The 13748-nt window shown below is 42.1% G+C and overlaps 1 protein-coding gene across 1 annotated transcript in view; it reads left to right on the top strand.

The window, feature by feature from the left end:
* Positions 1-13748, top strand: part of LAMA3 (laminin subunit alpha 3) — a 186041-nt gene that overhangs the window by 40546 nt on the left and 131747 nt on the right. The window contains exons 7-10 of the mRNA XM_034762779.1: positions 394-509; positions 8286-8404; positions 10549-10639; positions 11440-11571. Coding sequence (XP_034618670.1) covers positions 394-509; positions 8286-8404; positions 10549-10639; positions 11440-11571 — 458 coding nt within the window. The remainder of the gene's footprint in view (positions 1-393; positions 510-8285; positions 8405-10548; positions 10640-11439; positions 11572-13748) is intronic.

Below are 13748 nucleotides of genomic sequence, written 5' to 3' on the forward strand. Positions count from 1 at the left end.
TGTAACAGTAACAAACATTTTGATATAGTGTAGGACAGCAAGCTTAAGCCTTGGATCAAGAGTTAAAATAAGATATATTTGCAACTATGGCATATTATCCTGGTTTAATACCTGCTCAGGATAAGGTTTCTTAAGCCCGTGTTTATTTAATCCAATTACAAATGACCTCTATAAATCATTTGTGCTAAAAAGCTCAAAACAGTGTGAGTGAGATAATTTATTGTGAGGAATACTAGGATGGTTGTAAAAGGGTTTAGTGTTATGTGTTGACCTCTTTACACTTGGTCTTGCCATTTTCATGTTAGAAGTAAATTTTGGATTGTGGTAAAATAAGAAAAATATATATAGTTTTAAATCCTATTTCAATTAAACGAGAATTTTTTCAATATCCAGGTTTCAGTGTGAATGTCAGCATAACACTTGTGGGGAAACCTGTGATCACTGCTGCCCTGGATATAATCAGAAACAATGGCAAACTGCAACTGCCAACAACGCAAATGAGTGTGAATGTGAGTAGCATGAAAAGATGCTAGTTTAAAGGTGACAATTCATACAGATTTTGATGTACAAATGGGAGGTACCTCCAGCATGTATGTGTTCATGCAAAATGTTGGCTGCCTGCAAAGCCCCCAGCAGAACAGAGATTGCAGGTACCTGGCACTGCCTCAAATCTTCCCATTCTTTCACACACACCCTTCAGCTGGATTGCCCAGAATCTTGCACCCTGGAGTAATATGGCTGAATCAATTTACATCTGTATTAGCATTTATCTAAATTGTGCCCAGCCCGGGCTCTGAATCCAACCCCTAGATTTTGAGCACTGGTTATATAGGGTTGGTTAGAGGAGAAGGAAACTTCCATAGAACTACCTCGCCTGGTACTATAAGCCTAATTTTGATACCCCTACGTTCATTTAGTGGAACACTGAAATATTCATAACAGTGCATTTAGATCCTTGCTCCTTTTATATTTAGTGAGGAAACAATATATTGAGTTGGAAGGCGAATCAGAGTTATTTACTGTACCTGGCTTTGTGACATAGCCCAGTTGAAAAATCCTTCTAGTAAACCAGGTACTTTAGAAGGAAAACCCTCTTTTGGGGAAGAGGTGTGCTTTCTTATGTTAAGAGTGCCAACACACAATCTAGTCTCTTCAAAAGATTCCTGGCTCTTCAATCTGCTCACTCAAAACAAAACTACATAGATGGGAGTGAAGAGCTGTTCTCTTCAGAGCAACACGAGTCACTCTTTCTAGTAACCTGGTCTCTTGACATATGCCTCTGGTAAATGGATGCAGATATTCTGTCTTCTTTTCCTTGAGCTCCTGTGGGCGAGCTCCTTTGCAGCCTAGCTTCCCTCATTTCAGACAAACATTTCATTCTTTTGTTAAAAAAACTGGGACATGGGGAACCACGACCACTAGGGCCCTTTTCTGGGTCTTGAAGAGGCTGTACTGCCTACCATAGACTCTGTGTAACCACATGGCATGAAAACTGTAGCTATGGTGATTATAGCATTTGCTCTCTTTGTGTCTCCCCCTCTTTTGAACACACACAGGATTCTCTTCTCCCATATCATCTTGGCAGGCCAAAAGGCAGATGTTGTGACTTCAAGTTGTAACCCTGCTAGAGTGTCAAGTAGATGTATATTTATATCATTGAAGAAGTGAGGAATAAATTTTTTTAATTTAAAATAAATTATTTTAATCAAAGTTCAGAAGTGATCTGCCAAAATTGTGATAGTAAAAATAACAGACAAAAAAAAGTAGAAGCAGTAGATAGAAACTAGGCATGTTGTGACTTGGTTAATGAATAAATTATAATTCATAAGGTTCTGAGCCAAAAATGTTTAACATTTATTGCCACCTGAAAAAGGGATCCTTTTAGCCTGAAAGTGTGTGTGTGTTTTAAGTTATTCACTGAGGATAGTACTCACCAGCTGCAGACACCCTTCATTTACAGCCTGTGGATCAGGAGATTAGAGCAACCTTGCAAGTCTTCACAAAATCTCTGTATCCCTTTCTCCTACTGAAAAATCAGTGGGTCCCTGAGAGACTGGGAGATCTGCCAAACCTGCAAATTTTTGTATACGTCCACAATATTGTACTTTTCAGCAAATAGTCAAAGTTTCAAGAAATTGTATTGTGATGTATGAAGACCTGCTGGTAAAAGTGCCATTACTTGGATCAAAGCAGGTAACTTGACCTTATAGTAAGAGACAGTGGATGGCTCAGGATGCCAGCAGCCTTTGGCCATTAATGACATTGAAGTTTTTTTTGACATTTTCCTTTCCCTTCCTGGTTTTTCTAAGAGCAGGGGAGCCAAAGGTAGCCCAGCCATTTTGGCAGCTTTTGGCACGGTTATTTCCCTCTGAATCTTGTTTAGTTTTCTTGAAGAACTTCATGTATGGACTGGAAAATGAGCTACAAAGGCTCTTTTGGCACAGCTTGTAAATCAGATCTGAGCCCATAAGGTCGGGCTCTGGTTCCTGTTAGCACAACAAAAAGTGGCCCAGGACTTTACCCATCACAGCAGGGATGTCACACGCTAGAGGGGAAAGGGTTCCCTCTCCAGAGACCCTTCAGATATGAGGAATAAGAGGAATATCAGGATATGGAGGATGATCTAGAGGATCCACTCCTTTAACTATACAAACAGATAGCAAGACTGGGTAAGGAAGAATGCATTGTTCCTGGGATGGACTCTCGCCTGTACCAGGCTTTTAATAGGATTATTACTGTTACTTTTTCTGAGACACAAAGCATATGTGGGCAGGCCTAGGGTCCTTAGCCCTTGTTTCTAGGGTTTTCCTTGCAAGGAACCTCTTTGTCGCTAAGACTGTTGTGGGGATCCCCTTCTGCCTAGTTGCCTGGCTAAAGGAAAGGAGACCCTCCCCCATCCCCCAAGTCTGATGCAGAACCAGTGGAATCCTCTAGGAAGATTTCCTTGGAATATTCTTACTTAAGCAGGTCACTGATCCCTTAATATTCAAATGAAAGTGGAAAAGGAGGAAGCCAATATCTTCTCCATCTTCTTGAGTTATTTAAATTGGAGAGGGTTTTACTGTCTTCCTGTTCAGTGAAAAAGATGATGAGATCCAAGTAGGCAGTACTTAATTTGTGCCAGGACTTGCCAGGACTGAGCCCTGCATCTCTAGGCTTGGCAGTTCATAGCCTCTGGGCTTGCTGCATCAGTTATGAATATAAACAACTTGCTTGAGCCCCAGCACCTTTTTAATTAAAAATTAAGCACTGCCGGTAGGCTAAGTAAAGGTGAGAGTAAGGAGCTTGAGTAAGACAAAGGCACAGGCTAGCCTTTGGTTTGTTACATCTGTTTGCTATTCTGGTTAGTCACTACTCTGAATTATGTTACAACTCTGGATGTCTGGAAACTGGAGAAAGGAGAGCGCAAGCTTATAGATGGTTTGATGGAATGAAGATAAGAGATTACAATAGGCTGATATTGTGCCAGATGGACAGATTGGGAGGTGCTGTTCATTAGTTTGCACTGGGGTAACAGGGAAAGAGAAAAGAATTAGATAAGGAATTCCTTATCCATCCACCACCCTTTACCCAAGACATATTTGCAGACACTGTTCAAAGTGTTGAGCTATTTTCAGATTAACCCTTACTTTGCAACCAAGGCAAGAACTTTAGGTCAGTATTGGGACTTAGACTACTTTTAGCAAAAGGCTATGACAAAGTAACAAAGGCTGTTGCTGGATTTAGACCTACCAGCTTCATATAAATGGACCTGTAATATTTTTCAGACTACAAAGAGGCTGATATTCACAAAAGGCTACCGCACATCACCTGATGTACCTCATATTTTTTTTTCCAGTGTGTGAACAATACATCTAGGTCAGGGAGCTATCCATTGGGCTAATGTTTATGTTGCATATGATGACAGAATATGTAGTCTAGTGGGCCTTGAGAAGTGTTCTTTGATCTTATGCTGTTCACTGCATGGAAAATTACTTCAGTCAGGAAGGGGTCAAAAGTTAGGACACAATTTCTAGAGTTGGACAAGATTCAGAACTGGTGTGAGTACAACTTCATTACCTTTATTTGGCCCAAAAATAAATACAAATAAAGAAACCCTACCAACCATACAGAATAAAAACACATCATATCTGAGATTCTAAACCCATATAAACTAGGAAACTGAGTTACTTATCACAGTCGCCCTACCCCTAATCTTAGATGAAGTAATTTGGTCTTTTGTTACATGATCACCTAGAGCGTACTACTTTAAGTCAGTTGGAGTTTTGCCACGGATGGGAGCAGGATCAAATCCATAATGATAGAAAATGTGACAGACTTTTTGATTTAAACATATCTGTGCAATGAATAGTCCTCTGGTAATAGACTAGTTGTGTCTGCTGGCATCACTGCAATTAGAGCTATGTGAGTTCCTCCATGTAAGCCTTGTTATACCTAAAGAATTGTTCTTCTGACTGAAGATTTAGCCCACAAGCGTCAGCCCAGATGTGAATATTTTTGTAAATAAAAAAAAATAGAATAATATTTGGCTATTTTTTATTTTGAAAAATACTCCACCCAGATTAGGTGATCTGGTCAGGAAACATCTCTATAACTTATTTTAGCCTCAAATATATAGTTCTTTGTTGAGTAACTGCACATGTCCATTCCACTATAGGTGTATGTGCACGCCTTGTGCACAGGTGTTGGAGACTTTTCCCTTAGCAGTACCCATTGGGGCAGCACGAGCGCCCTCTGGTGCCTTGTGCCACTGCACACAAGTATAAAGGGCCATGCTGCCCCCGATCACCCTCAGTTCCTTCCTACCACCAGTGACCGTTGTGCTGAAGCTGTGATCTTTGTTCATATCTTCCCTTCCTTAGTGTAACTAGTAGCTGGAGCATTAGTTTTTAGTCTTGTATATAGTATATCTGAAAATAGTTACTTGTAGGGTTAAGTTTAGAATACCATCTTATTGAGTTACTGGTGTCAGATTGGGTACTGGGATTGGTACCAAACTGATGCCCCGTTCTCCTGGATTCAGGGCCTGTCGTTCATGTAGTCAGGTCTACGCCATTAAGTGACCCACTCCCAAGCTGCCTCAAGTGTTTGGAAGAGGGGCATTTAAGTGACAAGTGTCACATCCGTAGAAGGCTTGAACCCCATTCAAAAAAGGACAGGCTGCCAGACTCAAGTACCTGCTTTTGGAGTCTGCACTTCATCCACCGCTGGAATCCTTCTGCTCCGAACAGGTAGCGAGCACATCTGAGTCTGTGAGGAGTGCTCCTCCTGTTCTGGCAGAGGCCTCTGGCAGATCTGCATCCCTGGTGCCTAGGGAGACACTGCGTAAGTCTCTTGGGGACTCAGTACCAGGACCCTCCGAGAAGAAGTTGCTGAGTGTTCGCAAGGCCTCGGAGGGATGCTCAAAAAAGTCACAACCCCAGGAGCAGTCTGTGAATGAGGAGGTATTGCTGACTCTGGAACGAAGGAAGGGTCCGTTGAGACCAATCCCTGAAGGATCGGTGCATCTCTTGGTACTGCAGGCCCAGGAGCCCTCTCTGATGTCATTGACAAGTTGCGTAACTTGTCAGTTCTGGCTTCTCTCACGATTCAAAAGCCTTGCACAGCACCATTTTTGGAACTGCACACTCCTATAGTCCTGGCTTCCACTCCAGAGCACTGCTCGGTACTGACCATTTCTATACTTGTGATACCCCTATGGAGGACTGTGTCTAGGCAAGCCAGTGATGATTTCTCCAATATCCCATCTCCAGCCTTGAAACCTCTCTCCCCACCTGAGGATGCCCAGCAGCCCCAGTGGGGTGCCTGCCTGTTGTGGTACCATCCACAGTCTCAGCATTCTAAGACCCAGTGGTCTACACAGGGTTGGTCCCCACCTCTGTACCAATGGCCCTTCTGAACCCCTTGAGACTTCCCTGCATGTTTCAGAAACTCTCTGCTCCCTTCCTGCACTTCTACATCAGCTAGGCACAGCTCGGAAGCATCTGCAGGCAGGACTCCATTTTCCTTCCCCCGGAATTAGGATTGGTATCGTGCAGGCAGAGCCGTATGCCCAGTACTCCACTGTGGACGAATTGGAGGAAGGACCTCCTCAACAACCTTTAGCTTCTCCTTCTTTGTCACCTGATGAGGCAGTAGTGGCTGAATCTGCCTCTCCCCCTCCTGATGATTTTAGAGCACATCAAGACTTGTTAAGGAAGGTGGCTGCAGCTCTGGATATCCAGCCAGAAGAGATACAAGATCACACAGGCTTGTGGACATTTTAGTGTCTGAAGGACCCTCCTCTCCCTATTAATGAGGCTATCCTGAAGCCCGTCATGATGTTATAGCTGACTTCTTCTTTTCTGTCCCCCCTTCTCCCCCTGCCAAAAGAGTGGAGAAGAGATATTATATCCCATCACAGGAATTTGAACACTTTACAACCATCTGCTTCCGGGCTCCCTGGTGGTCGCAGCCGCTAATAAAACGGAGAGGCAAGGACACCAAGCCTCTACTCCGAAGGGAAAGGAAGCAAAAAAACCCTAGATCTGTCTGGCAGGAAACTTTATTCCACGGAAGGTTTACAGCTCAGGATTGTGAACCAGGAAGCTCTGCTGCGTCAATGTGATTGCAACCTGTGGGATAATATCCTGAAGTTCCACCTGCTTGTGGATAATTGTTCAGCTTGTTCAAACCCCCTGTCCATCAGGTTTCTAAAGGATTTGTTCAGATTGTACCCTTGGGTTCATAGTCTGGTCCACAGTGGAGTGTATATTTGGTGCGAACAAAGTTGATGGGTCCCCACTTTGAGCCACTAGCAACGTGTTCTCTGTTTCACTTGTCAATTAAAGTAATTTTCCTGGTTGCTATAACCTTGGCCAGGAGAGTAGGGGAACTGCAAGCTTTGGAGCAGAGCCCCCCTATACAATTTTCTTTAGGGACAAGGTTTTCTTTTGGCCTCACCCTAAATTCTTGTCTAAAGTAGTTTCTGAATTTCACATGAATCAAGCAATTTATTTACCAACATTCTTTCCAAAGCCCCATTCAAGCAAAGAGGAGGAAAAGCTCCATACACTAGATGTTAATAGAGCTTTGGCTTTTTATCTGGAGCAGAGTAGAGCATTCAGGTCTTCCTCTGAACTCTTTGGCATGATTTCAGACCAAGTAAAGGGCCACCCAGTCTCCACCCAGAGGATCTCTTCCTGGATTTCTGGCTATATTTGTTCATGCTGCCGATTGGCCAATGTTGCATCTCTGAAAAAGGTGATGTCTCATTTGATGCAGTTGCAGGCGGCTTCTGTGTCTTTTCTGGTTAGGCTTCCCATTTTGGATATTTGTAGGGTGGCAACTTGGTCATTGCTCCGTATGTTTGCCTCTCATATGCTATCTCTCATCAATCCAGAGAAGATGCAAGATTCAGACGAGTAGTCCTGTTCAAGTAGACTCTGAGCCCACCACTAGTTCAAACTGCTTGTGAGTCATCTGTAGTGGAATGGAAATGTGCAGACACTCAAAGAAGAAAAAATGATTACCTACCTTTCCGAACTGTTGTTCTTCGAGACGTGTTGCACGTGTCCTTTCCACGACCCGCCTCTTTCCCCTCTCTATCAGAGGGCACGTCTTCACTACCCGCTGAATTGGCGGGTAGCAATCGATCTATCGGGGATCGACTTATCGCGTCTAGTGAAGACGCGATAAAATCGATCCCCGATGGCTCTGCCGTCGACTCCGGAAAGCCACCGCGGCAAGAGGCGGAAGCGGAGTCGACTCGCCGCCGTCCTCACAGCCAGGTAAGTCGACCTAAAATACGCAACTTAAGCTACGCTATTCACGTAGCTGAAGTTGCGTATCTTAGGTCAACTCCCCCCTGTAGTGTAGACCTAGCCAGAGTCTTTCTAATAGGAAGAAACTGAGGGGGATCAGGCAGTGCTGCCCTTTGTATCTGTGTGCAGTAGCTCACGCTGCCCCCAAAGGTACTGCTAAAGGAAAAATCTCTGACAACTGTGCACAAGGTACACACAAACACCTACAGTGGAATGGACACGAGCAACACATCTTGAAGAACAGTTATGGAAAGGTAGTTAACCTTTTTTTTGCGAAAGAGGGGGGCACAGCCTCTCTCTCTGGCAAGCCTGGTAGCACATGCTGTCTTATGTTTAGAGATGATCTCAAGTTGGCTCTAGTGTGAAAGGCTCTTGTCTGATTTAAAAAAAAATTATACAACTTTGAGCATCCTTTTTTGTTTATAATAGGTTACTGAATTACAGCCTAATAATGAAAGCTGACTTGTAATATTTCTTCCTCAGCCTGCAACTGTCATGGACATGCTACTGACTGCTACTATGATCCTGATGTTGATCGACGCAAAGGAAGCTTAAACGTCCATGGGTGGTATGAAGGTGGAGGGGTTTGCATTAATTGCCAGGTAATAAAGTGCTTTTATCTCATAGATTATACATGAATGGGACTTGGAAAATGTGCATAGAAGACTTACTTTTCTCAGGCTGATACTTTTGAGATGGCCATTTTGAATAGTACCATTACAATGACATAATCGCTCATGCTCCAGCCAGGAAGAAAAGTCACTGAAAGTAATTCATGTTCTATGAGGCCTGAAAAGGGATCACCTAACTACAACAATCACACTTTTAAAGAGAACCCACTACTGCAGTTCCCTACTTCAGTGGTTACAGCAGAGTGGATGAAGAGTGGATCTCTCACTGCACCAGTCAAGGAGGAGAGGGAGTTGTAGGGGAGCAGTGCTCCTCCAAGCAAGTGAGAGGAGAGAGAGGGAGCTCTCCCTCTGCTGTAGTTGAAGAGGGAAAGCTGGGTCTCTTTTGGTTCCTGTTACTATAATGCCTGAATTCTTTTAAAAAGGGTTAGAGACAGACACCATGAAGTCCACTAGAGACTTTGCTATTGCCAATCTATTTTATGCAAAAGGAGCTCAGATATTATAGTGATGAACAGTGGTAAAAAACCCTAAGATGGATGGATAGATAATAACCCCTGCTTCCAACCAAGGCCTGTTCCCTCTCTCATCTCACTGTTGTTTTCCTCATTCAAACCATTTTATAATTTATAGATCACACCTGCTTGGACCAAAATACAATCACACAATTTAAGAACAACATTGACACAGAGTCAAGAAAACGATGCACGCTGTGCAAGTAAAAAGTTTAGTTGCGCTGTCAAAAATTAAGGAACAAGGAAAGGAAATGTACAGTGCAACTATACTTTGAGTATTTTTTTCCATCTTTTTGCTAAAATAAAATCAGCTGCTGCCCAAAAGGCAGTTAGAAGTAAATAAAAGTTCTTTTTATTAAAGAGAGGAAGAAGAGATCTTTGTCTTCCACTTAACATTTCTATGTAGGGCTTTGTTCAACCAATGCTGTAAGATTTGTCATATTGGTGCTTCCTGTTAGCTCTTTATTCGTGAAAGATCATGTTTCCTAAATTGCTCTCAGTATATAAAAGAGCAAACCTGACCTAAATCCATGAGGCTTGCAACTGATAATTGTCTGTAATTTGATTTTGTGGAAATTAAATTGCATTAAATGAATTAACCATAAAATCTAATTATAACATTTTCTTCATAGATGTTTAGGCACATGGATTTTACTTTACTTTTTCCATTTGTGTCATGGAAAAAAGTGTTTGAAATGCATGCCTGAATGAAGAACTAATAGAACGTGATGCACGACACATATAGCTAGTTTCTGTTTTTTTAAGTCTGACAACAACAGTGCCCCATATATTCTGTACTATATATCTGTGTCAGACAATATATTGCTGTTAAAGAGATTCAGCTAGCGAGAGAGAACTGTGCTTTCCATGTTCTCCCTTACATAAACCCCTATATTGTTTTAAAAGGGAGAAGAGACAGAGATACCCTGAAGTCCACTAAGGACTTTACCCTATGACACAAGAAATTTGTTGTAATTCAAATGAATGAACACTATGTTTTCTGTGAGTGTAAGACACATTAAGATGTTTAAAAGGCTGTCTCCTCTACTTACAGAAACTTTATTTTGTGCTTTTAATTTTATTTCTAGACTGATAGTTTTGCTTTCATTTGACGTTTCTAACCTTAGTTTGAGAGTAATTTAGTCTCAAAGATGTACCTTTCAATATGGAAACAGCACGATTCTGTGTGCAGTCAAACAACATATGTATGTATGTATGTAATGATAAAAAGGCAAAATGAAAAGAAAGTTAAAGAAATATCTGATAATAGTATAAAAAATGACAGTGCTTTTTCCCTGATTTAAATTAGCAGAATGTTGATTTAGGGATTTTGTGCAATGTTTAAAATTTACTAATTGTTAAAAATTCCATCTGTTTATGTGAAATTACCCTGCTTCATAATGTCATGCAAAGATTAGACAGGTAAAGAACAAGAATAAAATGCACTCTTTATTGCAGTCTTGCTGGATTTTTCCCATATTGATCCTGACTGTATAGAAGAAGAACCTAAATTACCATCTTTCAGTCCTGTATTTGCTTATGTATCCTTCTGCTTGTTTTTCTTTCTCATCTTATGTTTTTCTCTCACTTTATTCTGCATAGCATAACACAGCTGGAATTAACTGTGAACAATGTGCAAAGGGGTACTATCGTCCTTATGGCATTCCAGTGGGAGCTGCTGATGGCTGTATATGTAAGTCTTTCTCTGTTTGATTATCTCTCACAGGGTATTTCCTGTCAATCAGGGCAAGGACTGTGTCTTTTGGGATAAAATTTTCTGAAGTGCCAAAGTGATTCAGTCCTATTGACTTTTAGTGAGGCTAAGGCTACGTCTACACTACGGGGGGGGAGGGAATCGATTTCAGATACGCAAATTCAGCTATGGGAATAGCGTAGCTGAATTCGACGTATCTGATCTGACTTACCCCGCTGTGAGGACGGCGGCAAATCGACCGCCGTGGCTCCCCCGTCGACGGTGCTTACTCCTACCTGGGCTGATGAAGTACGCGCGTCGATTCGGGGATTGATTATCGCGTCCCAATGAGACGTGATAAATCAATCCCCGAGAGATCGATTTCTACCCGCCAATCTGGGCGGGTAGTGAAGACAAGCCCTTAGGCTCCTACTATGAGGCAGTTGCAGTAGTTCAAAGACAAAGGCATGGACGAAGGTTTCTGCCCAGGTGGAGGAGAGGCAGTGGCATGTAAATACCAATGTTGTCTGAAGATGATGATAGGAATATATGCAGAAAAATACAGCTCTGAGTTAAGAGATTTGTAAATAATAATACTTACCTATCTCCCAGGGTTAATTAATTTATTCAGCACATTGAAGATATAAAGTAATATGTAATTGTTAATTTGTAGCATTATTTAAATAATGATGCATTTACCAGTACAATTGAAACGTCTGTAGTTACAGTGTTATGTTTCTTTGCCAAAGCAACAAATCAGTTAATTTGAAGAAAGCATTTAACTGTTGTTATTTATTTAGCTTGCAGTTGTAATCCAGAGCATTCAGATGGTTGTGAGGAAGGATCTGGTCGCTGTCATTGTAAGGTGAATTTCCACGGCAAAAACTGTGAACAATGTGCTGAAGGATACTATAATTTCCCATTCTGTGTCCGTAAGTATTGAAGTGAGACATATCTCTGTTTCACGGGCTTCTAGTAATTTTAATAGGCATCTATATTATAAGTCATTATACATTACACTGCATGTATATAAAACAGTCATCATTTCGATTCTCAAATATTTACAGACTTTAATAAATTATCACAATACCCAGGTGAGACAAGTAAGTATTATTATCCCTGTTGTACACAATGGATAAGAACAGAAGTTAAGCTAGAAATCAGAGATTTAGCTACGTTCCCAGATTTTGATATTCATTTAAGATACTTTCGAAGTGGATAGAGCCCAAGTCTTGAAGCCAGGAACTCATGATACCAGCTCTGCCATGGAGAAATTGAGGAAGTCATTTAACTGTGGTTGAGTTTCTCTAGCTATAAAATGGAGATTTGAACTCACCTGAATTGTACCTGAAGTAGAACATGACGCTTGTAAGAGAAAGGGGGCAGCTTGTCAGGCATTCTCCTTGAGGACCTCATAGTTTTAAAACTTACCCCTCATGGACCAAAATAGCCTTGGTTTGTTAACTTTCTAGGAATTCTGCAGGGCCTGCACACTGGAAAGGCTCTAGTGGGACATTGTGAAGATCTTAAATATATCTTTTCCTGCTAGGTTTTTGCTGATACACTGATTAATGGTTAAAGGACGGGTTACAGGAGTGGTTTATGTCATGGCTGTATATTTAAGAATGGTCAGAAGGTGATTGGAGCAAGGTTGTGTGTATAATGAAAATAAAATAAACACATTAATTAAAAGTAATGTGGCATGGAAGCATCTGAATATGTAGAATTTGCCCCTATTCAAAATTGCAGATAAACTGTGTCTAGATCTATTGTTTAAAAAAAAAAAAAAAGGCTGTTACTTTAAAATGGAATGATGAATGTTGAAATAAAGAAGAGCAGTGTACCTCAAAAGCCTCTCTCAAGAACAAATTAAATATAATTCAGAAAAATGTAACAGCACCAGAATTGTGTTTACTGCATAAAAGCAATGGCACTAGGAGCGGATTCCAAAAAAGTTGACCCACTGGAAATGTTTCTAGCCCAAAGGAGAATTGTGTTTCTGGTGGGTGATTACGTATTGCCCTGGATCAGCAACTTTGGGCGTGGTTCACTGCTGTGATATTCCAGGTTATGTTGTAAAATTGGATCTATATGCACAATACAGTAGAAAGAGAAATGTCAGAAATTGAATGCTGATGGAGGCCAATTTCTGCAACACAGTATATCTTCCCAATACAATGCAACTTAGATTATCCAAAGCTCACTTTGTAGGGTCATGTGCCCTGATTTAAGGGGCGCTCATCTCTGGGGCATCTCTGAGTGGCTGGGTGGGGTACCATAGTCCTTTTCTTGCCCTTGGTGCCCCCTGCAGGCTGTTGGCCAACCTTGGTAGGTGTTGAGTGGCTTGACCCTCCGGCCAACAAAGTCCAAATGAACCCCTTCTGGGGTATTAACGAATCCAATAAATGATCTCTTTGCCCTTGCTGGGGTCTTCAGCAGTGGCTCTGAGCCCTTTAAATTAAGCATTTTGTTCAGGTTTCCAAAAAAGCCCTGTCCCCTACTTGATGTATACACCACTTTACCTGTAACTGGTGGGGGAACTCAGGCCCGCCTGCTACTCTAGGTTTCAACCCAGGGACTCTACACACAGCAGCTGTGCACTGCTCAACTTCAACACTGCCCTGCTATTTCCCTAGGCCTCTTCCTACCAGGCCCTTTGATCACCAGGCCAGTGTCCTCTGGTCCTTCTCCTCTGAATCCCAGCTGTAAATGCTGTCTGATTGTCAGGCTCCTTTGGCCAGAGAGGAGCACCCTTCTTCATTCCTCTGGTTCCAACTGAACTGCTAAGGCCTGGCTGCTCCTTTTGTCTGGGCCAGCAGGACATGATTGGCTGTTGCTAGCCCTTCTAGCCCATGGAGGACCTGGTCTCTGTGGTTTCCAAAATTGCTGCTCCAGAGAGTCCTCTCTAGGCAAGCTTGGAGGACCCACCTTCACTGCTCTTTTCCTCTCAACTCGCTGCTTCTTGGGGCAGGGAGTAGTAGGATTGAAGAGACCCCAGCAAGGAACCGCAAGGGCCAAATACACCCTGTCAGAGTGCTGCTCAGATGGAACCTAATCCAAAGCCCACTGAAGTCATAGAATCATAGAATCATAGAATATCAGGGTTGGA

The sequence above is a fragment of the Trachemys scripta genome, chromosome 2 (assembly GCF_013100865.1).
Source record: "Trachemys scripta elegans isolate TJP31775 chromosome 2, CAS_Tse_1.0, whole genome shotgun sequence".
NCBI lineage: Eukaryota > Metazoa > Chordata > Testudines > Emydidae > Trachemys > Trachemys scripta.